The sequence below is a fragment of the Mirounga leonina genome, unplaced genomic scaffold (genome assembly GCF_011800145.1).
Source record: "Mirounga leonina isolate KUSES-001 unplaced genomic scaffold, KU_Mleo_1.0 Mir_171, whole genome shotgun sequence".
Taxonomy (NCBI): Eukaryota; Metazoa; Chordata; class Mammalia; order Carnivora; family Phocidae; genus Mirounga; species Mirounga leonina.
Window position 1 is genome coordinate 17185413 of NW_023270436.1, and position 27947 is coordinate 17213359.

The window sequence follows — 27947 nt, forward strand, 5'->3', positions numbered from 1 at the left end:
TTACACAACCTCCTCTGTGAAACGAGCTAATTACTCCATTTTACAGAGCAAGAAACCGAGGCTCGGAGAGGTGAGGAAACTCACCCAAGGTCACAGAGCGAGTGAATAGGACTCGAACTCCGGTTTGGGTGACTCCTGAGCCCAGCATCTTCCCTCGGCATCAACATAATAACAAATCTTTTTCACCCAGCATTAGTCTGTCTATAAATAGCCTATCGTCCCAGAGATGAAAAAGGGTGGAAACGGCTACGACGAGATTCCCCCCTGGAACACGAAAGCCAGTCCCCAACACCTGCCCTCCGACTTGGGGAGGCAGGGACCCGGCCAAAGGGCCACCTCCCTCAAAGTCCCCACCACCACCGGAGAACCCCCAACCCTGTTCCCACTCGCTACCCACAGGCCGTAGACCGTTATCCGCTCGAGGCCCCCGCGCTCGGGGTCGAGGCCGCCTCAGCTCAATACCTTCGAGCTTTGCCAGACCCGGGGCAGCGGCCGAGGCCCGACCGCCATCTTGCCCCGGGGTGTCCGCTCTCAAAGCTCCGCTGGGAAGCAACTATCCAGTTCCGGTGAACGACAGTTCCGAAGAGCTTCTGTACCCGGGAAGGACGACCTCCCTGCATCTTTCCCTCCTCTTTGGAAGGTGAAAAAAAAGGGGGCCATTCAAGAGCGGGTTAGTGCCCGATCCAGCCAAGAGAAGATGCAACCCCCTCCAGCCGGGGAGCCTGGAGGGAACGCAGCCAATGTGTAGACTTACGACGGACCCTTTAAGACAGCACCCTCTGAGGGGCGGAAGCGGGCTGCGGCAGCGGAAGTTCCCGCCCCGGCCCCGCCTCTGCCCCCGGCTCGCGCGAGCTGGGTGTTTCCTGCCTCTCTCAGTCCGGGTTTGGAGACTCTGGCGTCCTCCGACTTTTCATGGTAGGGAGGGCGTTGCCCACCGACTGGGGCCTCTGGGCGGCGGGGAGAGCCCGGCAGAGGCAGAGTAGAGAGAGAAGGGGCTGAGGGGGGGTGTTGCGATGAGGGACTGTCGCGAAAAGGGGAGAGGCGGTTGGGGGATTGGAGGGGGGCGAGGCCGGGGGTGGGGGAAGGGCTTCGGTGGATAATTGGAACGGGGGGTCCTTGGCTGTTCAGGATCCGGAAAGAGCATTTGGGCTTGGGGGAATAGATTTGTGTGTGGGTGAGTTGGGGGGGGTGTCTCTGAGTCTTGAGTGCTCATTGGAAATGGGATTGGTGATTATGAAGAGAACAAAGAGGGGTCGTCGAAGATGGACATTGGGGTGGAAAGTGAAGGTGGGAGGGTGTTGCGAAAGAAAACGGTTAGGTTATGAAAGAGCGACGTGGGATTCCTTGGGGCGGAGCGTTTGGGGGTTTTTGGAAGTTGTGACTGCAGTCTCTGGGTTTCGGGGAGGTGGAGAAGGGACTTCCAGGTGCTTCTAAACACAAGGGCGAGTGGAGGGGGCGGGGGGAGAAATAGAGGCAGCTGGAGGGCAGACGTGCATCGGTGCCTAGAGGGATGCCGGGGGCCTGAGGTCAGGGTACCTTCACCCCACGGAGTCCAGCGCCCTTAACTGGCGCTTTGGTACCTATCTAGTCACTTCCGTTGGAGCCCGAAGGGCCACACCTAAGGAGCTGGGAATGGGTCACATGCTGTCACACAGCTGTGGGAATGGTTCTGTTTGCTTGTGATCCTTTAAGGGTCTATACCTTAAATGGCTCTTTGGCCCCGGGTGGGAATGACCAGAGTTCAGCCTTGCTCTTTTACTTCTTCTTTGCCTGTGTCTTTCCTGGAAAATGCAGTCTTTAGAGAAGATGAGTTTCAAGGACCCTGCTGAAGAAAATTTAGCCATCCTGTATCTGACTTTGCTCCATTTTATGCAAAATCAGGACCACCTGAGGGGAAGGAGGCATTAAACCAGTGTGGTTCTCAAACTGGTCCCCAGACCAGCAGTGGCAGCAGCATCACCTGGGAACTTGTTAGAAATGGCCAAATTTTCAAGCCCTACCACTGACTACTGAATTAGTCTGGGGGTCGGGCTCCTCAATCTGTTTTAACACGCCCTGTGGGAGATTAATAATTTCTTGATTTGGGTTTTGTAATGAAAGGGGCCTGAGTCAGAGGACGCTTATAGTTCTGATTCTTCAGTTTTCTTCCCTAAAAAGTGGGATTGATGATGACATCTTCACTGGACCCCTGAGAGAAAGAGGCCAATAGTTTGCAGGTTACCCAGAGGGAGAGAAAGTAATTTAGCAGAACACTTGGAAATAGCAGTAGCTGCCCTATAAGTAAGTTTTGGATGCAAAATAATACTACAGTTATGTGGATGATGTAATGCGGTTTGGTTGAAATGGAGCAGCAGACTTTCCTGAGTTGTAGAAATGCCCTTAGTTTGGGCAAGTTTTATAGTTAGCCAAAAGGTAGTGACTCTTAGATCAAGCTGGTTAAAGAAACACCTTAGCTCTGTGGCTCTTAGCTGGGGCTGCACCGTAGATCATCTGAAGAGCTTTTTAAATACTGCTGAGCTACCCCCCCCCCCCATTCTGATTAATTGGCCTGAGGTGAAGCCCAGGCGTCTGCTTTTAAGTGCACCCAGGTGATTGTAGTACAGCCTGGGCTGGGACCTCTGGTCTTTAAGTTTGAGGGACCTTAAGGGCCAGGTGCCAAGTACTTTAACATTCATTCCCTGAAGCTTATTATGAAGATTATGGCTTTGCCTTCACTTTACAAGGTAGGAAACTGAGACTCAGTTAAAACGCTTGTCTGAACCTCACACAGGAAGTGGTGGAACTGAGACTAGTCTAGGTTGCTCAGACTTTTTTTTTTTTTTTAATTTGACAGAGAGCGAGCGAGAGCAGGAACACAAGCAGGGGGAGTGGGAGAGGGAGAAGCGGGCTTCCCGCCGCAGGGAGCCCAATGTGGGACTCAATCCCAGGACCCTGGGATCATGACCTGAGCCGAAGGCAGATGCTTAACGACTGAGCCACCAGGCGCCCGGTTGCTCAGACTTTTGATCGAACCTTCCACATGCACATCTCCCCCCAACACACAAGAGAGAGACAGTTCCACAGAGAGCTGTATAGAAAACATCCAACAGTGAGAGATTTGGTGCCTTTTTCTCCTATTGTACTTGCCCAAGCCTCTTTTCAAGTCAACACTTTTCCTCCTTGGGCTGATTTTTATTTTTTAAGTATGTATACAGTTGCTTCCTGTCTGTGGCTCTGAAGCTGTGAGATGGGGGCTGGCTTTTGTTGATGATGCTTTGGTTTATTTTTATGTGTGATCAGGAATTCACTGGGCCAATAGAACAAGAGGTTGGGGAGCTTCTCCAAGATGATGAAGTTAGTAGGTGTACAGAACTGTTTAGAGCAGTGGGTTGCAATCTCGGCTGCACATTGGAATCACCTAGGGGAGTTTTAAAAAACTTCTGTTGCCCAGACCATACCCCCAGACCAGTTAACATCAGAATTTACACGGATAGGACCCTCATGTCAGTAATTTTTTTTTTAAGTGGAGAGCCACTGTTTAGAATCTGCAACAGGATACTCTGGGGAGATCTAACTGGATTAAACTTTTCTGATTGAATAGAATTGGTAACCAATACCTCAAGTATCAATTCCGTCTTTGTTTCTTGTAACCAGTTTTGCTGTCTCTTGTCCCACCTCCCCAACCTCATTAATGATGAAATCAAATCTTTGAAACAAGTGAAAAAGCAGGATCCCAGGAGCAATGGCTGGGGAGTCTTCTGTAGAGAGATATGCTGGGAGAGGCTTATTGTCTGCTGCTTTGTGTCCTTAGCTCAGTGTCATGCAGGCTCAGGGACATGAACAATCAGAACCTTTTATCCAAGGGCCAGTCCCAGTATTGAGGTGACTGACCTTTGGAAGGGTGGGCTCCGGAAAGGTTCAGAGCTTTGTCTATTCCGGAGTCTCAAGCTAGATGCATCCGGATGGTTTCTGCCTTTATCTCTTAGTGATTCGGGTGGATGTCAGTAGAGATGGAAATGGTCTTCAGAGAGAAGATAATTTGAGTCTTTGAGAGCATTCTCAAATAATCATAGTGTGAGTCTTCTGTGTTGGGGTGTGTGCTCTGAGCCGGCGGCCGAGCTGAGTGCTCTGTGGCATCCCTCACAGCAGTCCTGGGAGGGAGACACTGCTGTAGTCCCTGTTTCATAGACAGGACAAGACTCAGATGACTCGCCCAGGCTCCCACAACTGGTCAATCAATGGCAGGGCTGGGCGCTTAAATTCAGGTCTGACTTCCAAACCCACGCACTTAGCCACACATTGCCTCCCATCTTTTTTTTTTTTTTTTTTTTTAAGATTCTATTTATTTATTTGAGAGAATGAGATAGAGAGAGCATGAGATGGGGGAGGGTCAGAGGGAGAAACAGACTCCCTGCCAAGCAAGGAGCCCGATGCGGGACTCGATCCCGGGACTCCAGGATCATGACCTGAGCCGAAGGCAGTTGCTTAATCAACTGAGCCACCCAGGCGCCCGCCTCCCATCTTTTTTTCAAAGCTTTTTTAGTACTTGATAAAGAAGGGGGGGTGGGGCACTCCTTTCTCAACGTATATGTTCCAGTTCTATGTATTTCAGGCATGAATGTTGATAAAATCATGGGCTCAAAGCCACACAGGACTTGCCCCTATCCTTGCTCTGTCACTGACCCACCTCCAGTATCAGTGCACTTTGGGAAGTGACTGAACTTCTCTGGGATATGCTATCCGAATCTACTAGCTGGAAATAACAGTAGCTGTGTTCCAGCATTGTTTGGATTTTAAATGTTGTATGTGGTGGTAGAGATGAAAACTGGTATCTTCTTTGGGGGGGGGGGGCGTGGAGGGGCTTTCTGGAACCATGAAAATGTTCTCGATTTTGATCAGAGTGGTGGCTGCACAGATCCATATGCTGGCCAAAACTCCTCAAACTGCGCACTTAAAATATACTTTACTGGAGGCAAATTATCTTTAAAAAGGTATTGGAAAGTAAAAGTACATTGAAGTATACTTTATGATTTTTTGTTTCGTAGGTGCCTTACAAAATGCTAGACCATTTCCCAAAACACGTATTTTTGTGTAAATTTAGATCTGAAAGGGTGCTTTAAAGATTTCCATTTTGGAGCAGTTTTCCCCAACTGAAAAACCCCAAAACTCCACACCTGTAGGCCTTCACCCTCTTCCTGTGCCCTAGGTCTTCAAAGTTTTGAGAAACTCTTTCTTCTCCCAGGCTATCATCCCATGGACAGAGTATTTCTGGGGCGAAGTGTTGGTGATAACCTTTAGTGTAGGGTTTCTGGGGACTGATTTCAAAGGAAAGCTGGAAGGGAGGGGTCACTGCTTTCTCTCTGCCTCTTTTATTTGTGGCGTTAGGCCATAGAGACCCCAGGTGAGTTAAGCTTGAGCTTTTGAATACCTTCTTGGGATATATTCACTTGATGAAGCAAGAACACTTTCTTGAGAAAACACTTTTCTTTCCAGGAGTTCATTCTTCCTGTGCCGTTCTGCAGGCCCCAACAGGAGCCCCCCAGTGGTTGATTTCCAGGCCGCTCTTTTGGGTGGATGGAGGTCGAGAGGGTTGGCCCTTGCCTCTGTTATTCCGGATCACTGGACAGCAGGTTGCCACTCATCATTAGCCCCTTCTCCCATTGAAAAATAACAGTTGTGTTTTTCCCATTATGAGTGTAATACACGTTAATTGTGGGAGATCTGGAAAAGATAGAAAGGCATAAAAATTTAAAAAAAACAATCCTTTTTCAGGATCAGGGTATTGTTTTTTAAAGCTTTGCGCTGTCACCCCCCCCCCCACCCCGAGCATGCCTGTTGTCAAAGTGGGGTTTATTTCCTTGTGGCAGTGAGGGAGAACCACGGAGCATCTCAGAAAGAGGATTAGGGCTTGCCTTGGGTGGTTTTGGGGAAGGACTCAGGGAAGTGAGGCTTTGCTCTGTATTTATTGAATGCTGTCAGGAAGGAGGGTTCATTCTTGGATGGGGTCTCAGTAATTCCTGTGTTGAAGGTGGGGAAGAATGGAATGGGGTTAAAGCTCTAACTGGTAAAGAAGCAGCAGTGAGTCACATTGGTCAGGATATGGTGATGTTCGGTCACTTTTTCTGTTTTGGGCAATGGTCTTGTTTTTGTCTGTGTTCAGACATAATTATGGAGTAGTCTTGTTTGTGTCTTGACCCATCAGCCACTGAGTGGCCTTCTCAGAAGGTGACGTGCTATATGAATCGTTCATGTTTGGTGGAAACATCAAGGCCCAGAGATGAGTGCAGGGCCAGGTCTGGCTGTCGGGGGCCGCTTCCTCTGTGCTATGCCCCATAGTCCTAAAGATTCAGCCTGGTCTTGGACATCTTCTCCAAAGAAGAAATGTGTCAAAGAAACATGTCAAAGAAATGTTCTCGTTGAGTACACGTCTGCCAGGTACAAGTTTCCTTTTGTAGGCCTGCTTAAATCAGACGGTATATCCATTTCTCTGAGACGGACATGAGCTGGCCATGCCATTAAGGAGACTGTCACCAGATCTTGCTGTTCAGGGCGGCGCTAGTACAGGAAGTCTCTAATTTTGCACTAACTTGCTTCCAGGGGTTTTTAATGTCTGTCGTGTAGTCCTGAGAAACACCCCCCCCCCCCCATAGGAAGGATTAGGAGTGGTAGTTGGGATCCTACTTGATTCATAAAAGCTTATTTCATCTGGGGCGCCTGGGTGGCTCAGTCGTTAAGCATCTGCCTTTGGCTCAGTTCATGGTCCCAGGGTCCTGGGATTGAGCCCTGCATCGGGCTCCCTGCTCGGCGGGAAGCCTGCTTCTCCCTCTCCCACTCCCCCTGCTTGTGTTCCTGCTCTCGCTGTGTCTCTGTCAAATAAAATCTTTAAAAAAAAACAAAAAAACTTATTTCATCTGCAGTTCAGCTGTTGAGTGGTGTGTGACAATAAAACAGAGAGAGACCCGGGCAGTGCTTTGAGCTGCTTTAGGATGCATCCAGGGTGTTGGTTTATGTGGGGACCAGGCAGAAAGGAAGTTCTCAGGACACAAGAGTCAGTGGTAAACTTGTGCCCATAGGGTCAGCAGGTGAGGTCAGTATGTGAGGCTATCTGGGTGGGGTTCGGGGCAGCCAGTACCCCAGCTCCCACCAGTTGTGGGAGCCCTGGTGGCCCAGTTGGCCTTTGATTTTAAGAGAAGCCAGAAATCCAGGGTTTTTTTGGTGAACTCTTCTCAGTTTTCAGCCTTGGGAGATTTAAATGCAGTATAGACTTGGGCCAAGCAAAACACCTCTGGAGGCCAGATTCAGCCCAGAGGCTGACCGAGGTAAAGCAGGCCTGGTGCCGTGACTCTGGTGACCCTGTGTCTTCTCCACGTGTTCACTGGCAGGAAGAGATGTCAGGAGAAAGCGTGGTGAGCTCAGCGGTGCCAGCGGCTGCTACCCGCACCACTTCCTTCAAGGGCACGAGCCCCAGCTCCAAGTACGTGAAGCTGAATGTGGGCGGGGCCCTCTATTACACCACCATGCAGACGCTGACCAAGCAGGACACCATGCTGAAAGCCATGTTCAGCGGGCGCATGGAAGTGCTCACTGACAGCGAAGGTAAGCCCCCCTCGGGTTCTGGGGCCGTGCTCGTGGCTGGGGGCTTCACCCTAGTTCAGGGGGCCAACAGCACATGGGCAGTTGTCCACACAGGTACACGTTTCCGGTTGTGCTCGGTGTTACCTCAGTGTGTGGGGAGCCTCAAGAGCGCGTCCCCGGGAGACCAGATCTAGTCTGGGGGGTGTCGTAAAGGAGTGCTTCCCTGAGGAAGTGACAGATGAGCCGAGACGTGAAGAGGAGATGGAGTCACCTGGGCGGGGGCTCGTAGTCTTGACTCAGTTGTCCACTTGCCGTGTGACTTGGATAAAGTCCAGGTCTCAGCCCTGTGAAATGGTGGCTGGACTGGCTGCCCTGGTTGGTCCCCTGCCAGGTCTCAGCAATGATTCTGTGACTTCAGAGTGAAACTCGAGTGAGAGAGAGGCATGAATGTTTTCTCTGGACCTTTGTCCTCCCGGGATGGGGGCCTGACAGAGACTCACAGACCTGGCCTTGAGTCACAGCTTCCTGTGTAGTAGCTGGTGATCCTAACCAGGTGAAATGGGTCCAGTGTACCCACCTCTTGGGGCTGTTGGTGCGTAGTATTCAATACACGTATATTCAGGGCGTGTTTTTTTCCTTTTTCTTCATGGGAAGTCATGTTCGTGAAAGGCAAAGAATTCTTTAAAGTGATCTTACTACCCAACTGGAACAATCCAAGAGCACTTGACAAGGGGGACATTCTTGCCTGGCTGGGTTTACGGGGCGGGTCACAATGAGGTTTAAGAATGGCACCATCTTTCACTCTTTGGCCTGAGATTGCTCAAGACCTGGCCAGACCACAGCTTGGCTGGACCCGGCCTTACCTGTTTCTGAGGTTGGTGCCTGGCTAAAGCCCCTGCCTTCCCTGGGACTTTGGTTCCTGGGAAAGGTGGGCGAGTTTTGATATAAGTAGGGGGGATTGGGGACCCGAAGCTCGAGCTGTGTGCTAGTTAGGGTGTTTCCCTCAGTGTCCTGGAGAAGGCCGGGCTGTGGGGCTTGAGGTTCTGCTTCCCTGGGCTTCCTGGGAAACTCGGGTTTCTGGCCAAGCATCAGGTAAATGAGGTTTGAGCCCCAGAGCTTCCTTCTGTGTCTCACCGGGAAAGCACAGAGCTTTTTATGAGTGGGAGGATCCCCTGCGCGGGGCCACACCCAGCATCACTGGGGGAGTATTTGTAGAGACTGAGACAATAGCGCCCCAGCTGCAGAAGGAAACAGACCTTATCTGAGAACCCAGGATTGTTGTAGCTTTTCTTCCGCCCTGCCCAGTCTCTGGTGGGGCTCAGGAAAAGCGGTGGAGTCACTTTGGAAGTGAAGTTGGAGCCTCATCTCCTTGAAAGCCCTCGCCTTGCTGGCCTCGTGCCATGCCGAGGAAGAGCCGGTCCTCAGGCTGGTTCATCCCCCCAGTGGGAGAGACATGGGGATGCTACCAGGGCTCCTGTTCGGGCTTGTGAACAGTTGCCGGGGGCTGTCCTGTCCCCAGTGCTTCCTGGACACCCCAGCGCCTCCAGGGACACAGGGCTGTCTTTGGCACTCCGGCCCCGGCCATTTTCACAGGGCTCCACTAAAGCTCGAACTCCAACCCTCCGCCTGTCGTGGAAAGCTCACCGGGTGACATCTTGGTGTTTTTCCTTCTCATCTTAACCCTTCCGGGGTGGTACTGTTGCTACCTTGCAGTAAGTGAGAAGTCCTTTTCAAAAGCTATGGGGCTTTAAAAAAAAAAAAAAAAAAAGAAGAGCCACTGAGCTCAGGGCTTGCTGGCTCTTACTCTGCTGGCCTTGGTTCAGTTCACCAAGGGCCCAGCGCCCAGGCCAGGTTGCCTGAGCTCCACAGCCTTATGGGTCAGCCGCCAGCTTTGTGTCTGGTCTTCCAGCCCACCCTGTGCCAGGCAGCGCGATCATGATCCTGTTGGCCCCTGGTGAGTACACCTCACAGCCTGACCAGTGGCCTGAGTGTTGGCCCAGATACACCCTTTGGTCTACAAATTAACCTAAATGTCCCACATCTCGCAGCTGCACCCTGGGCTTCAGGCAGGAAGCCTGTCACCTACAGTGAGGTTTGCCATAAACAGGCCAAAACCGCAAGTGCAGCTCTGTGAGGCGAGCGGATGCAGCAGTGTGTCCTGCTGGCCGAGGAACGGGGGCTCCGAGGGCACAGAACAGTGATGTACTGAGCTGCTAGAAACCCCTGAAGGATGCCCGAGAAACCGGTTGCTTCTGGGGAGAGGACCTGGGGCCCAGGGTGGGTGGTACACTCTCCCTAGCGCTCCATGCCCTTCTCTGTCGGCGATTTGTACTGTGTGCGTGTGTGTTCAGTTCCTAAACAGGGAAGTTTGCAGTCAGTGGGCTTGGGCCCTGGCTCCGGCCCAGGGTAACAGTCACAGCTCACGTTGATGGAGCCGCTGCTGTGTATGTGGCCCTGGGCTGATTTAGACTCATTTGTCATTGACTGGTAATGGGACAGGGGGCAGGTGACTTTCTCTGAGCTTGTTTCCACTTTTCCAAGTTGTGGATGGTAATGCTTTTCAGGGTTGTTACGGGATTAAATGGGAGACTCAGTCTGTGGGGCTTGCCTGGGTGGGGTATGTCCAGGTGGAGGGAGGAGCGCCGTGAGGGGCTGGAGAAGCAGGTCTTAGCGCCTGGGGGAGAAGTGGCCCGCCTTGGCCTTGGGGGTGAACGCTCTGCAGTTCTACCTTACCCCCAAAGGATGGCTTTTCTTAAGAAGGCCTTTCCCAGACTCCTCCCCAGAAAGGCGTGGTTCTTCCAGTGCTGGCATTTTTACCTGATTCCTTGTCAGCATGGAGGGATGTGGCACCTTTCCCAACAAGAGCTCTGCCTCCGTACTCACCTATAGTTGCCTATTTCATAACCCTGTTCCGTAGTACAGTGGTCCACCTCCCCACGCCCCCTTCCCAGTGGTTTCTGGTCTCTTGCTAATGTTTCTGGAATGAGGGAGTATGTGAGCCAGATTAAAGAAGGGAATCATTAATCTTATTATCAGCACACATTCCCTTGAAAACCAGTGGGGAAATCCATGCAATCTGTGGGAAAACCGTAGTACCCGGTGGTTTCCCTGAGATCTCCACGCCTCCTGCTTAAATTAGAATGCCCTCTTCTGTAAAACTGTGAATACATCGAGAGCTTTTAAAATGTGATTAATAAAACAAACTCCCTCGTGCCCCTGATGTGAAATGTTGGGGCCGGGGAGCGAATGGTCAAGAAGGAATTCCTGAGGCATCTTTGGTGCAAAAAAGATGGTTTTTATTAAAGCACGGGGTCGGGGACAGGACCCGTGAGCAGAAAGAGCTGCACTGAGGTCACGAGGAGTGGCTGGTTAGTACTTTAAAGTTGGGAGAGGGTTAGGGATAGCGTAAGTCTTGAAGGAATTTGGAAGTAAGGTTGAAGGAATTTGGAAGTAAGGTTGAAGGAATTTGGAAGTAAGGTTTCCAGGACCTTGAGGGGCTAGATGTGGTTAGGATAAAGTCATTTACAATACTGTCTAGTAAACCCTTAGTCAGGAGACCTTTCAAATGTATTTCAATGGGCCTTATGTTTGGAGGATGATTGCCAACATATATTTGGAGCAGGTAGAGATAAAGGAACTTTACAAAGGGATTTTTATATGTTAAAGAAGATTTCCAGGATCCGGGAGATCAGGCTACTACCAAACTAAGGTTGCTTTTTGTCCCTAGCAAAGTATTAACATAGAGGCAGTTGAGTTCCTGGAGGAAGGTCACTCTGCCTGTCCCAAGTGTTAGTCAGTGGGCTGTAAGTTGTAAGGAGATGTAGTTTTTTCTACATTTCTTTTGCCTTTGTTTTCCACATCACCCCCACTCAGACAAGGAATAAAACATTACCTAGGCTGATGGGACCTCTCTTTACCTTCTTTATTTGCCTCTCTCCCTTCCAGAGATGACCACTTGCCTGACCTTGGGGTCACTAGGTGAATTTCAACCTCCGTAGCACAGTGACTCAGCTGGGAGCTAAAGCCTTATGCCTGGGTTCTCCCCCCCACCCCAGCTAGATGCACTGGGTGTTCGCACTTTGAGGAGCTCTGCAGGGGCTTCTAATGTGCATCCAGTGGTGAAAAACACTGATGTGAATCTGTCAGTAATTATGCTATACAGTTTCTGTCCCTAAACAATGTATTGTTGGTGTGTTTTCCCATATTACATAGGTGATGTTACATTGTCTAAAGTCTCTCTGCTTTCTTTGCATTATGCTTGTTAGATAGAGCCACGAATAATATATAGCTCTAGTTCAAACATGTGGGTGTTCCATTTTGGGAATATACTATTGTTTATGGATCCATATTCTGGTGAGGGTTTGTTTAAATTGCTCCAGTGTTCACCATTTGGAATATTACCTTTCCTGAACATTCCGTGGCACGTGTGAGCATCTCTAGGGCAGAGCTTCCCAACCTTTGCCACATCATGACACACACAGAAAGTCGTATTTCTGTTTTAGTAAATGAAAAGGCCGTGGACCCAGCCACCAGGGGCTGCAGCGTTGAAATCTTACCCACCCCTGGGAGGTTGATTCCTGGGAGGGGCATCCGGGCTAGCATCCATGGCTTGGTTGGTATTAGCTGTTGTGCCGACCTAACTCCCACGGTCCGAATTGGTGCCAACACTGGGCACAGACAGACCTCTTAATCATTGCTAATCTGATGGTTATGATCTGATACTCTGGTTTTATTTAACATTTCCTAATTTCTAGCATGTCGAGCATCTTTTTGTCATTTGTGTTTCATTGTTTAGCTGCCTGATTACTTCTTATTTACATGTTTTCCTGTTTTTGTTTTGTTTTTCTTATTGCTTTATAAAAGTATTCTGGACCCATTTCTTTGTGATTTTATGTTGTAAATGTTTTCTTCCAATGTGACTTGTTACAACTTTTTTAATGGTGTTTTTTTGATATCTCAATGTTTTTATGTTTTTGTTTTGTTTTTTGTTTTTTACATTTAGGTCTTCAGTTACCTAACTGATGCTCAAACAGGGATGAATCTGACCTCCTGGGGACATTGGGCAATGTCCAGAGACCTTACTGATTGTCACAGTTTGGGGGTGGGAATGCTCCTGGCACCTAGTGGGTAGTGGCCAGGGATGCTGGTAAATACCCCACAATGCACAGGACAGTCCCTCCATAACAAAGAATTATCCAGTCCAAAATATCAGTAGTGCTGAGGCTGAGAAGCCCTGCCCCAGAGATTCTGATTCGGGAATGAGGCAGCTTCCCGGAATCTGAATTTGTAACAAGTACCTCAGATGACTTATAAATAGGCAAGTTTGGGAACCACAGAAATAGAGTATAAAAACCTTAGGATGCTGGGGTGCCTGGGTTGCTCAGTTGGTTAAGTGACTGCCTTCGGCTCAGGTCATGATCCTGGAGTCTCGGGATCGAGTCTCGCATCAGGCTTCCTGCTTGGCAGGGAGTCTGCTTCTCCCTCTGACCCTCCCCCTTTTCATGTGCGCTCTCTCTCTCTCATTCTCGCTCTCTCAAATAAATAAATAAAATCTTTAAAAAAAAAAAAAAACAGAAACAAAAAAACCTTCAGATGCTAAGGAGAGGTCAGTGAAGGCCTCCTGCCCCTGTGTCCCCCTCCCCTCCCCCTGCCACCCCGCCCCTGGAGGTGGGGGCAGTGAAAGGAGAGAGGAGAAGTGCATGGCATGCTGGCGGGGCTGGGAGGGGGCAAGCCTTGTCGCCCAGTCCCCGGTCCCTGAGAGAAGCCTTCTCCAGGGTACCCGGAAAGCCACGGGACTCTCCTAAGGGCTGGAATGTGCCCCCGCTGGACACTGCTGATGCTCTGTTCTCCAGCGAGGATGAAGAGATATGGGAAGGGCTCACTGTCACCTCATTTGAGTGCTGCCAGTAGAACCCGCAGTGTGCTGTGTGTTTGCCCGTGTCCTCTCTCGTCGTGCCTTTGTACCAGCCCTGAGGGGTGCCCGGAGACTGGTGGACAGGGAGGTTTGGTGCAATGCCCATGTCATCCAGCAAGTAGGCGGCAGAACTGGATTTCCAACACAGGCCCTTGCTCTTAACCACTGGGCTGTGTTGCATCTCCCAAACCATTCCAGAGCCTCCCGCTCTGTGCCTGCCTGTTCTGCCCCGCAGCCCTGCGGGATGGGCCGCCGGCCGCCCTGACCGGGGCAGCCTTCTGAGATAGGCTGTGTGCTCCACGGCAGCTGCCCAGGCTCCCCACAAGCAAGGCGCTGCTTGACTTCCATTTGCTTTTCTACACGTGAGGCATTTGAGCTCTTTCAAAGGGGTAGATTCCGGCTTCGAAAGCAACTAAAATATTTTAAAATCAAAATGCTAATTGAAACCTCATGGCGAGCACGCCCAGCTCCTTTGCCCTTATTTGTCCAAAGTATGATTCCTTCACCGCAAGCATTTCCTGACGACATTCTTGAGCTGGAGCCCAATGTCATGGTCTGCCTATTCGTTTATGGAAACTCTGGACTGTCACTTGGATAATTGATTTCAGGGGCCCCTGCTCATTCTGAGCAGCTAAGTTATCCACGCATCAAAGGCAGAACGTGGACATTTTCTTCCCAGAGTTGTTGAGCTAAATGGGTTTGCCATTGCTTTGAAGACTGAGACTCTACTCGTCTTCTCAATTCTGGTGGAAGGAGCTTTCCTGTGAGTTTCTTCCTTGCTTTTTGTGGTCTAGTTCTGCCTCCCTGACTTGGGAATGTCCCTAAACCTCTCTGAGGCTCTGTTGTCATCTGTGGACAGTGCAGGAGACTTAGCCTCCTTCCGAAAGAACTGTTGGGAAGATAATATGGTTCTTCCACACCTTGTCTGCTCATTGGCAGGAAAGCACTTGATCCAGGGTAGCAGAGAGCTCACAAAATGCCAGCCTGCAGGCGGCCTGCAGATAGGTTTTCTTTGCTCGAGGTTTCACAGAGAGGCCTGCATTTCTGCCATCTCTTGGAATATCAGGGGCTCATACAGCCCTAGGCCCACATTCCTGCTTAGCTGTTCTTGGCTGGAGTGAGAAGAGCCTCCGCATCTCCTGTCCCCAGGGGGCAGGGCACGTGCTTTCTGGTCAGCCTGTGGGCGCAGGCCCCATACACTCATTTATGGTGCTTGCTGCAGGCCCCTGTAGGCATCTGAGCTGCATGGCAGATACTGTGTCCATACTTTATTGTCTCAGTGTAGAAAGAAGCAGTGGGATGAGGTCCAGCAGTCACTGTCAGGGTGATGTGATTTACCACGCCTGTGAAGGCCTCTTCCTTCCTTGAAACCAGGATTTGACTCCAGGCCGCACGTTTGCACTGTGTTGGCCACACAGGGAATTACTCTTCCTACTGTATTCAGGAAACCGTAGCAGTGGGGAAGTACCAAGCGAAAGCCTCTGGAGGGACAAGACCAGACCTTTAAGCAAAGGTCCAGGAGCCCTGGGTTGAGGAGTTTGTAGGATGGGAGTATGGAAAGGGCCTTCTTACCAAACTCCCCTAGGGATTGTTGCACATACCAAATAAATATAGTGCCCTCTAACTCTGAAAGCATACTTGGCAGGGCTGGATTTGGGAAGGGGGTGGTGGGTGGACTTGTGACTCTGGATATGGAAGAGGTGTCTTTGCTGCTCTTAGCTTTTGTGTCTAAGGCAGGGCTTGGGGGTTTGCGGAGGACTCGGGGCAGGGTGACATGGTGTTAGGAATGGAAGTGTGGGGGCCCTTCTCCCAAACTGAGCAACTGTTGAGGAAAGTGAGGCATAAAATTACAGATTCCTGTTTAAACTTAACTGCCCTGTGCCTTGGTGTCCTCTCACCTTGTAATGGGGGATAGGAGACCTGGGGAAGCCCCTTGCTGGGGTTGCCCTGCCCGCCTGGGAGAGGGGGGGACTTCTCTACAACCTGACTTCTTTCTAGAGCCTCCTGTCCTCTGTTAAGACATAACCAGGTCTTTGCTTCATCCCTACCTCTCCTTTCGGTCCCTCCACTTCCCAGGCTTCAGCATTGTTTCCTCCTGCAAGTAACAACCCGCGCCCCCCCACCCCCCAGATATTTCCATTTCTGAAGAGGAATTGTGAAAACCTGGGGATCCCTAGTGGGGGTATAGCAGGCCAGTCCCCAGATTGGAGAGGTCATCAAGCTGAAGGGCTTGCCTTCCTGGCCCCCACCCCCAAGAGTGTCTCGCTGTGCCTGATTCTGGTCAGCAGTTGGCACATTTTCCCATAGTTCATGAAAGCAAGTTCCATCTCCCCATGCTAGACTGAACTGCCTGAGGCAAGGTCTGTCTGGTTCACCATCTTCTCTCTGGTCATTGTCACTAGCCAGTAAGTGCTTTTTTGGGGAAGTGAAGGAAGGAACATCCCGAGGTGGTAGTGGTGAGTGTTGGGGATCCCCTTTGGGAGCCAGAGGTTGCAGTCTTCTTCCTTAGAAATGGCTCTATTATGTGGAAATCTGAAAAAAGCATCGTGGAAAGAGGGAGAGTAGATACTTTTACCTCTGGCTTTTCCCCTGTTGTTGGGGTGTGGTCATTTGGACCCATTTTATCCAGGTATAGTGCACTCTTGGGATGGCTAAGGGATTTTTGAGGACACTTTACAAACATGCTTTTAGGCCTCAGAGGTCCTGGCATCCAAAAGAGCATGAGACCACATGAGTCCGTGGTTGTGGTTGTGGTTGTGGTTGTCCCCAGCCAGCAGGGCCTGGAGAGCGTTGCAGTGCTTTTCCAGGCAGGGCTTAGCCCTTTGCTGGTAGCTAGGCAGGTGGGGCTGCTGCCCCCTCTGTGGTCCTGCTCTTCCCCTGGAGGTAGAGGGAACCAAGAGATACCCCATTTGTCCTCAGCACCTTCCAGGAGATGAGTGCCCATGTAACTAGGCCTCCCTTCTCCTCCTCCCATTGCAGGCTGGATCCTTATTGACCGGTGTGGGAAACACTTTGGTACGATACTCAACTACCTCCGTGACGGGGCGGTCCCCTTGCCCGAGAGCCGCCGGGAGATTGAGGAGCTACTGGCGGAAGCCAAGTACTACCTGGTCCAGGGCCTGGTGGAAGAATGCCAGGCAGCCTTACAAGTAGGTATCATCGTTTTTCCCCATATGAGTGGGGAGGTACCAGGCAACCTGCTTTCTTCATTTTCCTCTTCTACAAAATGGGGGCAGTTCCTTCCTCACTGAGATGTGCGAGTTCACACGTAACCCTGGATCTTCTCTCTCCTTCGGTCAGTGACCCCTTAGAGGCTTCCCTGTAATGCTGAGGCCACCTAGCTACCCTCTGGCTTTCGGTTGCCATGGTGTTGGGTCATTTCATATGTACATTGAAACCCTTCAGTGTAGGGAATCCGTTTTCTGGACGCATCTCAGGACTTATTCTCACCCCACCAGTCATTGTTGGGAGCCTCATATAATCTCTGCAGACTCAGACACCCCTCACTCCTCAGCTGGACCCAGGGCAGGACCACTGGGGTCAAGTTTGGTGATAGCAAAATCCCTATAAAACCAAAATGCTTCTGGACATAGCCAGTGGCCATTTATTTCAAGCAAAGTTCCGACATGGCAGAGAATCGTAAGAGTCCCTTTAGGTTTTCGTAGGAATTGGATCTGTATATCTGAGGCTCTTGTTTGTGCCTCCCTCAGGCCATGTGTCTGTCTGGCCCTCCACTGGAGCAGTACCCTTACTGCCTAGCTCCGTGAGGAACTGTTGTTTCCACATACCACCTCTACCCCAAGAGTCTGAACTCATTGTAAATCTAACTGAATGCTATATAGCCTTTGCCTTAGTATTTTTATTTCATTTTTGTTTGTTAAAGTAATGTATATACATCGTACTTTTTTGCTCTGTTCTTTTTTTTTTTAAGATTTTATTTATTTATTTATTTGAGGGGGATGGGTGAAGGAGAGGGAGAATCTCAAGCAGACTCCATGCCGAGTGCAGAGCCCGATATGGGGCTCGATCTCACCACCTTGAGATCATGATCTGAATTGAAATCAAGGGGCACCTGGGTGGCTCAGTCGTTAAGCGTCTGCCTTCGGCTCAGGTCATGATCCTGGGGTCCTGGGATTGAGCCCTACATCAGGTTTCCTGTTCTGTGGGGAGCCTGCTTCTCCCTCTCCCTCTGCCTGCTGCTCTCCCTGCTTGTGCTTGCTCTCTCTCTGTCAAATAAATAAAATCTTTAAAAAAAAAATAAAATAAAAATGAATCAAAATCAAGAGTTGGATGCTTTACTGAGGCATCCAGGCGCCCCTCCTCTGTTAATTCCCAACAATTCTATTTGCTTTCATATTTCTTACACTGCTATTTATTGATATTTCAGTTTTCAACATTATGTACTAGCGTATAGAAAATTAATATTTAGCTGATGCACTACCGCTACACCCCGCCCCCCAACCACTACCAGACATGTACACATGTTCCTTCTCCTCTTTTCCCAATATAGTGTTTATCACAGCTTTGGTTAAATCAGTATTCAGAGTTTACATTGTGATGTCTAAGTATTGTTAACAGTTGAGTCACAGAGTACACAGTGAAAATTTTCTTTATTGTGCAACGTTTCAGTTTTCCAGAGTTAGTGATTGCCTCATTGTTTTGTCTGCTTGGTTTTGTAAGTGCATATCCATAATTCATCCCTAAATGGTAAGAAAGTTCATCTCCTATTGGTGTGTTCAGACACACCAATGAATATCTGTTCCTTCTTTGTCTTAGAGACAAGCTCTCTGGGTTCCCTTCCTATGGTTTCTCTTAGTCTTAAGATCGAACCTTCAGGACTGACCTCTTCGCAGTTTCTGTTGCTTTTATCTTCCTATCTACTTTCTCAGAGATTTTCTTCAGTTTTATCTTCTCAGCCCTTCTTTTGAACTTTTCATTTCTGCTATCATATTTCTAATTTCCAAGAGCCTTTTCATGTTCTCTGAGTGTTCTTTTTTATATAGAACACTGCTCTTGTTTCCTAGGATTCAGTATCTGCTCTCCTCTGTCTTGAAGTTTTCTTTCTGCTGCCCTTGTCATGACTCCTTCCCTTTTTCTCTATATTTTGGTTTCAGTCTCATGGTTGAGAGGCTTTCCACATATAATCTGATGATCTTTGGTCTGTTAAAATTCAAGAGTAAAGTTCTGAAAAGCTGTATGTGCGTGGGTGAGGCTTGTTGTCCAGTGGGCTTTAGTGGTAGATGATAAGGCTCTTTAGTGGGAACCCCCAGTGTCAGAATCTATAATAAGCCTTTTCCTGGACAGATCAGATCCCTATGGAGGAATCCTCCACTCTCTTGCCTGGTGGGGATAAGCCTGGCTGGCTGCCTTCTGGGATCTACTTGAGTAGGAGAAGGGGCTGGGAGCTGGGGCTCACCATTTAGTATGTGGACCATTCACTTAATCCCCCTGTTTTCAGAAGAGTAGCTCAGCCCTGTCCTCATCTTACAAACCACTCTAGGAAAGCAGACCTTTCTTCTGCCTGGGGAAGGGGATCCATTTGGGGGAGCGGGTGTCTCACTGAGGCTTCTTCTGACTGGCTGGCAAGCCTCTGCTCTTTCCCTCTGCCCGCCAGCCTTCAGAACTGTTTGAAAACCTCCAGGATTCTTTCCCATCTGCTTACTCGTTTCCGCCTTCTCTTTCCGCTCAGTTAGCCCTCATCTTCTTCCCCGAAAGCTTCAGGTTTTTGACATCTTTTGTCTGTAGACCTCACTTCTCCCATTCTTTTTCTCCTTCTAGGCTTATACTTTTTAAGTTCTTTCTACAGTTGTTGCAGTGGGGTGCTTCGATGCGATCATACTTCATCTGCCATGTTTAGAGTTTATTTTTAAGTGACTCCCTGGGCTGTGGAAGTGTGTCATCGTTGTTAGGATTTATTGAGCGCCCTGGCCAAAGAGCAGACTTACTGGAGAACTCGACTCTTGGCTGTCCCCCACCCTAATTCACTGGTGGTAAGAATCCTCCTCTCTTCCCAGTGCTGGCAGCCCCATCTTCCCTCGCCAGAGCCCTGTCTTTGCCCTGCAGGCCAGCTTAAATAATCCGATGCTGGGCAGGCCTCCTAGGCTGAAAGTATGTTTTGTTCCAGCAGAACAAAGATACTTACGAGCCTTTCTGCAAAGTTCCTGTCATCACCTCATCCAAGGAAGAGCAGAAACTTATAGCGACTTCCAATAAGGTATGTTGGAGACACTCTTATGGCCTTTCTTTAGCTACCCAAATGATGAATAAGGTTTGAAATAGAGACCTATAGAAGTGCCTGAGCAAGGCCTGAGGAGGGATGAAGAATGGGAGCCTGCAGCTCATCTTGTGTGGCCCCCCCCCCCCACCCCAGCTGTGGGTCCTGCAGTCTCCCTCTCTGCCCCTGCCCACCCCCTTCCCCCAGTCTGACAGCTGTGTTCAGCTGCCTCCTTGACGTGGTGGCAGGGCCCAGGCCCCAGGCCACAGTCCCTCCACCCCAAGTGACTCTTTTCTTTCTTTTTTATGACCGCCGTCAGCCAGCCGTGAAGCTGCTGTACAACAGGAGTAACAACAAGTACTCGTACACCAGGTAGGTGTCAGCGGGAAGGGCCGCCCCACATCAGCTAGGGGGGCTCCTCCTCTTATCTTCCAGTGAGGGTGGCCCTCTGCACCTCGAGGATGCCCAGGGAGACAGACGATAGGTAATGAGATGGCATTCACACATACCATAAAGGCTGTCTTTTTGAAGTATATAATTCAGTGGGCTTCAGCAGATTGACAGAGCTATTCAGCCATCATCACATGCCTGCTTTGTGGACACTTTCATCACCTCAGAAAGAAAGCCATTAGCAGTCACTCTTCATTTCCCCCAGCACACACACCACCCTCCCCCCGACCCTTGGCAAACACGGCTGTCTGCCCACTGGACACTTCATGGAAACGGGACCATGTAATACCTTGCCTTTGTGACTGGCTTCTTTGACTTAGCATCATGTTGGCAAGGTTCATCCTTGTTGTGGCGTATGGATCAATATCCATCTGCCCTTTTATAGCTGACTAGTATCCCATTGTGTGGATCTTTACTGCATTTTGTTGATCCATTCACCAGTGGATGCACATTCAGGGTTGTTTCCACTTTGGGACCAGTGTGAATACTGCTGTGAACATCTGTATACACATTTTTCTATGTGGACCGAGGTTTTTTTTTTCTCTTGGGGGGTACCTAGGAGTGGAATTGCTGGGTCCAATGGTAACTCTACGTTTAGTCATTTGGGGACCTGCCAAACTGTTTTCCAAAGCAGCTGCACTATTTTACATTCCCACCAGCAATATATACAGGTTTCTAGATGTCTTCTGGCTCTTGGGACCATGTGGTCTCAGCTGTAAGGGGTTTAATGAGGTTCCTCAAGACCCATAAATGGACCCAAGTTGGAAAGTCTCCCTTGGGCAGTTGCATTCTGCCACTCCCGGGGCTCACGGGGCTCCCTCCACGCTCCAGACCTGATGCCTGTGCCCACGGGCCCCGAGTCATTCCTGATTCCTCCCCGGCCCAGGCAGAGCCCAACAGAGCGGCCACTCTAGCCTGGGAGGGGGAGACACTCACCTTCTCAAATGTTCTTTTGCAGCAATTCTGACGACAATATGTTGAAAAACATTGAGCTCTTTGATAAGCTGTCTCTGCGCTTTAACGGAAGGGTCCTGTTCATAAAGGACGTCATTGGGGACGAAATCTGCTGCTGGTCCTTTTACGGTCAGGGCCGCAAGATTGCCGAGGTCTGCTGCACCTCCATCGTCTATGCCACTGAGAAGAAACAGACCAAGGTCAGAGCTCCGACGGGCGGCTCTGGGTGGCTGGTCTGAAATGCGTTCTTGTACCGCTTCCCTTTCTCCTGGAGCAAAAGGGAAAGGCTTTAAAAATGCTTTCCTTGATGCATGATTGCTCATTGTGAAAATACTCATTATCTTCGGGGCCCCGGGGAGAGTCACATCTAGGTCTCGGAGAAGCAGAATGGCATTTCCTTTCTGACCATTCGCAAACAGGGACAGTCCTACTGCACCTCAGTCCCTTTGCCATAAATGCTGATTCAGAGCGGCGCCCGGCTGGCTCCGTCGGTGGAGTGTGCAACTCCTGATCTCTGGGTCCTGAGTTCGAGCCCCACGTTGGGTGTAGAGGCTACTTAAAAACAAAACCTTAGGGGCGCCTGGGTGGTTCAGTCGTTGGGCGTCTGCCTTCGGCTCGGGTCGTGGTCCCAGGGTCCTGGGATGGAGCCCTACATCAGGCTCCCTGCTCGGCGGGGAGCCTGCTTCTCCCTCTGCCTGCCGCTCCCACTGCTTGTGTGCTCGCTCTATTAAATAAATAAATAAAATCTTAAACAAAACAAAACCTTACAAAGAAAAAAGTTCAGGTGTATCCTCAGACCGCTGTCCTCGTGCCAGCAGCCTTGTCTCCTGTCAGTGATGGGACATGGCCCTATGCTGCCCCTCACCCTCCATGTACCACCATTTCCCGCCAGCATGGCCCCAGCCCATCTCAGTCGTCAGAGGGACCATGCTACCTTTAAGAGTTTGACCTTGGCTTTCTAGTCATGATCTATGACTTAACTGCCACCTGTCTGTCCTCCTCTGGCCCACTGACCTGGAGTGGCCCTCCACCCTCATGGGCCTGCTGGGCATTCCTTAGCTCCCAGGCTTGTTGGCTTCCTTCTGAGCACACAACTTCCTGACAGATCTGGACTCTGGATGCACTTCTCTGTCATCTTCTCCAAACCAACAGACTTGACCTCTGTCACTGTGCCATTCTGGGAAGCTAGATCATGCCACAGGGTGCTGTCGGAGATCTGGTCCCTTCAGATCTTCTGCTTGCTTGCCCTTCTTGGGCTATGCAACTCCGTTTTCTTCCTCTTTAAAAAAAAAAAAAAAAATCCTACGATACACTTTGTCACTTCCCTCTGAACCTTGATTAAGGGACCCTGATTACCAGGGACATGCGGTGGGTCTGCTGAGCAGATTTTCACGCACGAATCTGTAGATCATCCAGTCAGGCTACCATCATCAGTGTGGCTCCAGGAACACACAGTTCTCTGTGATTCTAGAGCTGGTCTCAGAAGAAAAGGCAAATGAGAGAAAATGAGACCACAACGTAGAAACCAGAGTTCTTAGCATTTTTTTTTTTAAACTTTAAAAACATTTTATCATTGGTATTTAGAATATATCCCAAAAGATAGGTACTGGTTTAAGAGAGCCAAGAAGGGAAAAACCCTGAGGTTCCTCCTTTTTTCAAAGATTGCAGGGGGACTAGAATCGCCTGCTTCCCTTTACCACATTAGCAAGACGCACGCCTCTTTCCTCCTGTGAGCTTTTTTTAGGGCTGTGAATTCCACCTGTAACTAGCTTCCCTGTCTTGTCAGTTTGGTTTTGTTATATACACGGGTTGCCTTTGTCTTTGGATATTAACAGGATAATCGTCATATTGATTAGAGCTTTAAAATACTACTTTACATTTTCAGAGTTTAACAGGGAGCAAAGGATTCAGAGACCACACAGTCTGATCCCAGCCATTTGTAGGTTAGCCCACAGGTTTCTGGGCGTTTCTGAAACTGGCTGGAGGTGGGGCCCCGGCTGGCAGGCCATGGCCCCTAGCCACGACCCCCTTTGCTCTGCCATCCTGACCCCAAGGGCTTCTTCCTTGCTCCAGGGAAGGCATGTGACTGGCTTTCCAGGGGGTTCACGTCAGGGGATGGCTGCCCTTACACGAGCAGGTGCCGCCTTCTGGCCAACACCGTCAGGAGCCATGCTATGGAGCCAACACTTGTGTTTCGTTGTTTCAAGTAACGGGGCGAATGTTCCTGCTTGGGGGTTTTTGTATCGCTGTCTTTCTTGATACAACATTCCAGGTGCTCTGCTAATTCTTTTAATCATTTAACTGTCTTCTGTGGTTAAGCTGGAAAAGGTATGGCTTGCTGAAAGTAAGGCTTAAGTAGATATGTAACACATATGTTGTCCATTTGGTTCTTGATTCTGACTCACCAGGAACTCGGTGAGAATAGAGCACAGAACCACGCCCTTTATTGGTCTGTTTTTGGTCTCTTGTTCAGATTGTATCACTTCTGTTGCTGTGTCTTCCAAGTTCACGGACTCTCCTCCGTCATCTCCATTCGGTTATTGAACGCTGCCAGTGAATTGGGGTTTGTTTTTGTTTTTGTTTTTGTGTTGCTGTTGGTTACTATATTTTTCAGTCATACCGTTTTCATTTCTTTCTTCGATGTTCTGTCTCCTTGCTGAGACTTCCTGTGTTTGCATTTGCTTTAAGAAAGTTTGCCCTTCCTTATCGGGACATTTTTATAACAGCTGCTTTCAAGTCTCTGTCAGATAATTCCAACATCTTGTGTCATCTTGGACTTGGCATTGGTATCTTTTGATTACGTTTTCCTTCAGGAGTTGAGATTTTTCTGGTTCTTCATTATGCCAGGAACTTTCGAATTGTACTCTGGATGTTCTGAATGTTACAGGGCTCTAGGTCTTGTTTAAATCCTAATGAGAACATTGATTTTTTTTGTTTTAGCAGGCAGTTGACCCAGTTGGGTTTGGGCCACAAGTTCCAACCAGCTGTGGGTCGCAGTGCCAGTGACAGCCCAGGTTTCAAAGCCTTCAGATCTGGGTCGCACTGAGGGCATGTCTGTGTCCCGGGTAGCAGTCTGTGCCATTGCTCAGTTGTGTGTGTGCTCTTGAGGGACAGGTTGACAGCTGGGCTCAAGCCCAGGAGTTCACGCACAACCTCAAGAAGCTACTTTCCCAGGCACCCGTCCTTTGTCATCTTTTGGTGCTTCCTGCTTCCCTGGGGCTCCCCTTTCCTGTCATCTGGCCAGAAAGCTGGGGCCTCAGGTCCCCACTCTGCCGCACACTGCCCGTGACTTGACCTGTACCTGGAGCCAAGTGGCGTGAAGAAGGGAGAGAAAACCAGCAGGGATTTGCTCCACCCTGATGGGACCACAGCTCTCCTCATCAGAAAGGAAGGTTCCCCTTCAGAGTTTTGACTCCCCCAGGCTCTGGCCTTTGCTGCCACAAGATTTTTGGGGGGTGGGAGTGCAAGAGAATGGAGAAAAGAAAAAAGGAAAACCTGGAACTCTCTAGGTGTTGGGAGACGCTGGTGCCCCCCTGGGGCTTTCTGTGCTGTTGCTTGTTCCGGGGTTGCAGGCTGCCCTGACCTACCTCGGGGCAGGAAACTCTCTGCTGGTTAGGGGTTATTCCAAACTGGTCTTTCCCCCCCGCCCCGTCTGCCACGATTCATGTCGCTCAGTCCTCGGCCGCTGCACATTCTCTCTCCTGGTTTTGTGGTCTCAGTAGGAAAGACAGAGGAGAGTGGGCTGCCTCCATTTCTCTGGGAACCTCAGAATCCTGCCTTTGAAAGCAAAGTCTCTACTCTGTGAGTCAAGTGCCCGGGGCCCACTTGGACAGCCTCCCTCCAGTTCCCAGTGCCTTAACCCCGAAGGACAAGCAGCGGACACCGAACTTTACCAAGCAGGAGGGGTCATGTCCTTTTCAGCTGGTCCCTATTCAAAAAAATGGGGCTGCTTTAAAGGCTGCTCGAGGTTATGGAGCAGCTCTAGGGGTACAGATCTATTGTTAGTAGAAACCTTTTGGAAACGACCTCATTGGTTAATTGCATTGTTACATTGTTGTAATTCCCTGCTATGGAAGGATCTCCCAAGTTAGGGGAAAGCAAAAGGTGCAGAGGAGTGTGTGATGGGCCACCTTTTGTGCATTTTAAAGTGTGTGAATATATAGGGGAATATAAAGGTGTGAATATATAGGTGAATATATGTGATCCTACATTTATAGGCACTGTATACCTTTTGTTTCTTGTGTAAGCACCATGTGTAAGTATTGCCTGCTGTAAATAAAAGCTACTGTAAAACTAGTAATGGCAGTCTTAAAAGGAATGCCAGGGGCCTGATTGAGCCAGGGGCCCTTCCCAGAAGTAGCAGGTGGCAGCGGAGGTGGGGGGGGGGGGGGCGGGTGTGATGCTAACTTACCTGCCTTGTGTTTTGTTGTGGGGTTGCAGGTGGAGTTCCCAGAGGCCCGGATTTATGAGGAGACCCTCAATATTTTGTTGTACGAGGCCCAGGACGGCCGAGGACCTGACAACGCACTCCTGGAGGCCACAGGTGGGGCGGCTGGCCGCTCCCATCACCTGGATGAAGACGAGGAGCGAGAGCGGGAGCGGATCGAGCGCGTGCGGCGGATCCACATCAAGCGTCCGGACGACCGGGCCCACCTCCACCAGTGAGCAAGCAGGCGAGCCGCCCTCCTCCTCCCCTCTCCCCTGCTCTTCACTCCGATGCCTGCAGCCTCCTGGGCACCTTCCACTTCCCCTGGAGTCTGGAGATACTTTTTTGTAACAAGCCAGTTGATTATTTTGGTATTTCTCGACCAGGTGACTGTCTTTCCCCAGGTGAATGCACCCCTGTTCTTGAGCAAGCTGTGTCCAGGGTCTCCCCTTCCCGTGGGGATCTGAGAATCCTTGGAGCCAGGCTTTCTTGGTTCTCGGAGAAAAGTATGAATGGGTATGAAGTAGATGTGAGAAATTTTGTTTGCAGTATTTATTTTGATGGGTGCTGACTACCTATTCGGGCTTTGGGGCGGCATTCCTTCAGGGTTCTGTCTGAGCGCTGGAAGAGGGATCCTGCAGTTGGCGGCCACCAGAGGTTTCCCTGAGCTGCTTGTTTCATAATCCTCCGGCCCCGCACGCTGGCTGCGTTCCTGTGCGTTAGACCGGGCCATCTCCGGGGCTTTGCCGGAAGTCCATTCGGCCCCAGGATCTCGCCCCCTGGCTTGTTGGTAGATGCGTGCAGTTTGTGGCACGGAAGATAGGACCGATGAGCTCCATGCCTCTGACTGTTAGAGCATAGCTCTGGAGGCCCGGCTCTGTTGGAGGTTCAGGCCTGTTGGGACCCCCACATGCCTGGCTAAGGGCAGAGCTGGCCCTGGCAGGGAGTGCACTTTTCCCGGCTCCTTCCCTACCTCCTGCCCCTTCCACTTGCCCCCCCTTATTGACCAACGCCTGGTTATGGGTGGAGCTCACACGCCACCACTTCCCGTGCTCCATTCTTTCTTCCTCAGCCTTCTTCCCTGTTAAGCTGGGCTTCCTGTCTCACGTAGAAGCCCTGCCCTTCGCTTAGAAAGTGGACGTGGCCTGGCCTCTGTCCCCCAGCCTGGCATCCAGGCAGGAAGCCCATTCACACGAGCAGTCTTGGGGCAGCTTGCTTGCTGTAGACGCCGCCATCACCCCGAGACCGCCTTTGTGTCTTTGCCTCTGGTTTTTACACAGTGTGGAGTGACCACAGTGAGCCAAGTTAGAGGATGTGCAGCCCCTTTGGGGTCCAGCTAAGTGTTTGTGTTCGTGTTTAAGGGACGTGTGTGACTGTAGATGGGGATGTGTGCTTGTGGGGCGCAGGGGGGCCCACGCTGGAGCCCAGCTATCCGCACAATGCTCGTGTCGGACGTTCTCGGTTATCTACCTCCCAGTCTCCTCTGCGCCTGGGAAGGGACAGAAGTGAGTGGTGACTGATGTGGCTGGTCGCGACTAGACTAGGTAGAATAGTTACAAGGAGATGTGAACGTGTGTAAGGTAATGGATGGCACTTGTCTGCTCTTCAAGGGAAATGTTACTGTTTTATACCAAAGGTATTAAGGTGGGCAGCCTTTGACACAGTGTATTCCAAAAAACAAGTTTATATTTTGAAACGGTTTTTACAGCTTAGGCTTTGTACATACTGCCCTTCTTGGGACAGTTGTATGCCTTTATTTTGTATCCAGCAGCAAAGCCTACAATAAAACTTAGAAACAATCGTGACTGAACCTAAAAAATCATGTATGGGGGTCGATGCCTTTTAAACTGTTTTGTGGGGTACTTTCTATATTAGGCCATTCGGGTTTTATTAAGTGCTAAGGAAAGGGGGGTTTAAATACTGTTTGGTAAATATTTTATATACCGTTTTAGTTTTAAACACCAACCCTAACGTTTGGGTTGAACTTTTTTAGAAAGTTAAAGTGAATGTCAGTTGTGATGTTTTCTGTAGGAATGGAAAAGCCATCATATGAATTGTTTAAATCTTTCTGTGGAGAGTAAGTTTGTGGAACAATCGGAGTCGTTCAGGCTTCTACACCGTATGAGCTAATGTTTCTGGCAGTCTTTACACTTGTCGTTTTGAGTCTTTGCTTTCCTGGGATCTGAACAGGGTCCCGAAACATCCCGTGGTGAACGGTTAGCTGCACAGCCGGGGGCGGACAGCAAGTGGTGGCCGGTCCAAGCTCTGCTAGCAAACGTATTGCACAAGGAACCGATTTTTATGCTAGCATGAAGGGCAAACAAAGGTCCATATTTATACTTAAGAACCATCTAAGTAAAACACTGGCCTAAGATTTGGTAAAGAGTTAAGTTTTATTACACTGTAAGCGCTTACAGTTGAAGTAGAACAGCTTT

General features: G+C 49.9%; 2 protein-coding genes across 5 annotated transcripts in view; one reads left to right on the forward strand and one right to left on the reverse strand.

Annotated features, from left to right (window-relative positions):
• The window catches only part of UBE3B (ubiquitin protein ligase E3B), a 51580-nt gene extending 51033 nt beyond the window's left edge, over nt 1-547 (reverse strand). For 2 of the 3 annotated variants that reach the window (XM_035017187.1, XM_035017189.1), the window contains exon 1: nt 398-539. The gene's annotated coding sequence lies outside the window, so the exon portion shown is untranslated. Of the gene's footprint in view, nt 1-397 lie in introns of all 3 variants that reach the window. The other variant, XM_035017188.1, reaches the window with a different exon arrangement.
• A 298-nt stretch (nt 548-845) lies between these two features.
• On the forward strand, nt 846-27311 carry KCTD10 (potassium channel tetramerization domain containing 10). 2 transcript variants are annotated; one of them, XM_035017193.1, is made up of 7 exons: nt 846-915; nt 7362-7575; nt 16448-16617; nt 19593-19682; nt 20002-20054; nt 21091-21286; nt 25527-27311. In XM_035017193.1, exons 1-7 carry the CDS (start codon nt 913-915, stop codon nt 25749-25751), a joined length of 951 nt encoding a protein of 316 aa, XP_034873084.1. In that variant the 5' UTR covers nt 846-912; the 3' UTR covers nt 25752-27311. The 2 variants fall into 2 exon arrangements, with proteins under 2 accessions (XP_034873084.1, XP_034873085.1); XM_035017194.1 differs by having other exon boundaries at nt 19596-19682.
• Nucleotides 27312-27947: the final 636 nt, after the last annotated feature.

Coding starts and splice junctions, on each gene's coding strand:
- KCTD10 (XM_035017193.1), top strand. Junction 16,618..19,592: donor AATGCCAGGCAGCCTTACAA/GTAGGTATCATC, acceptor GTTTTGTTCCAG/CAGAACAAAGATACTTACGA. Junction 20,055..21,090: donor AACAAGTACTCGTACACCAG/GTAGGTGTCAGC, acceptor GTTCTTTTGCAG/CAATTCTGACGACAATATGT.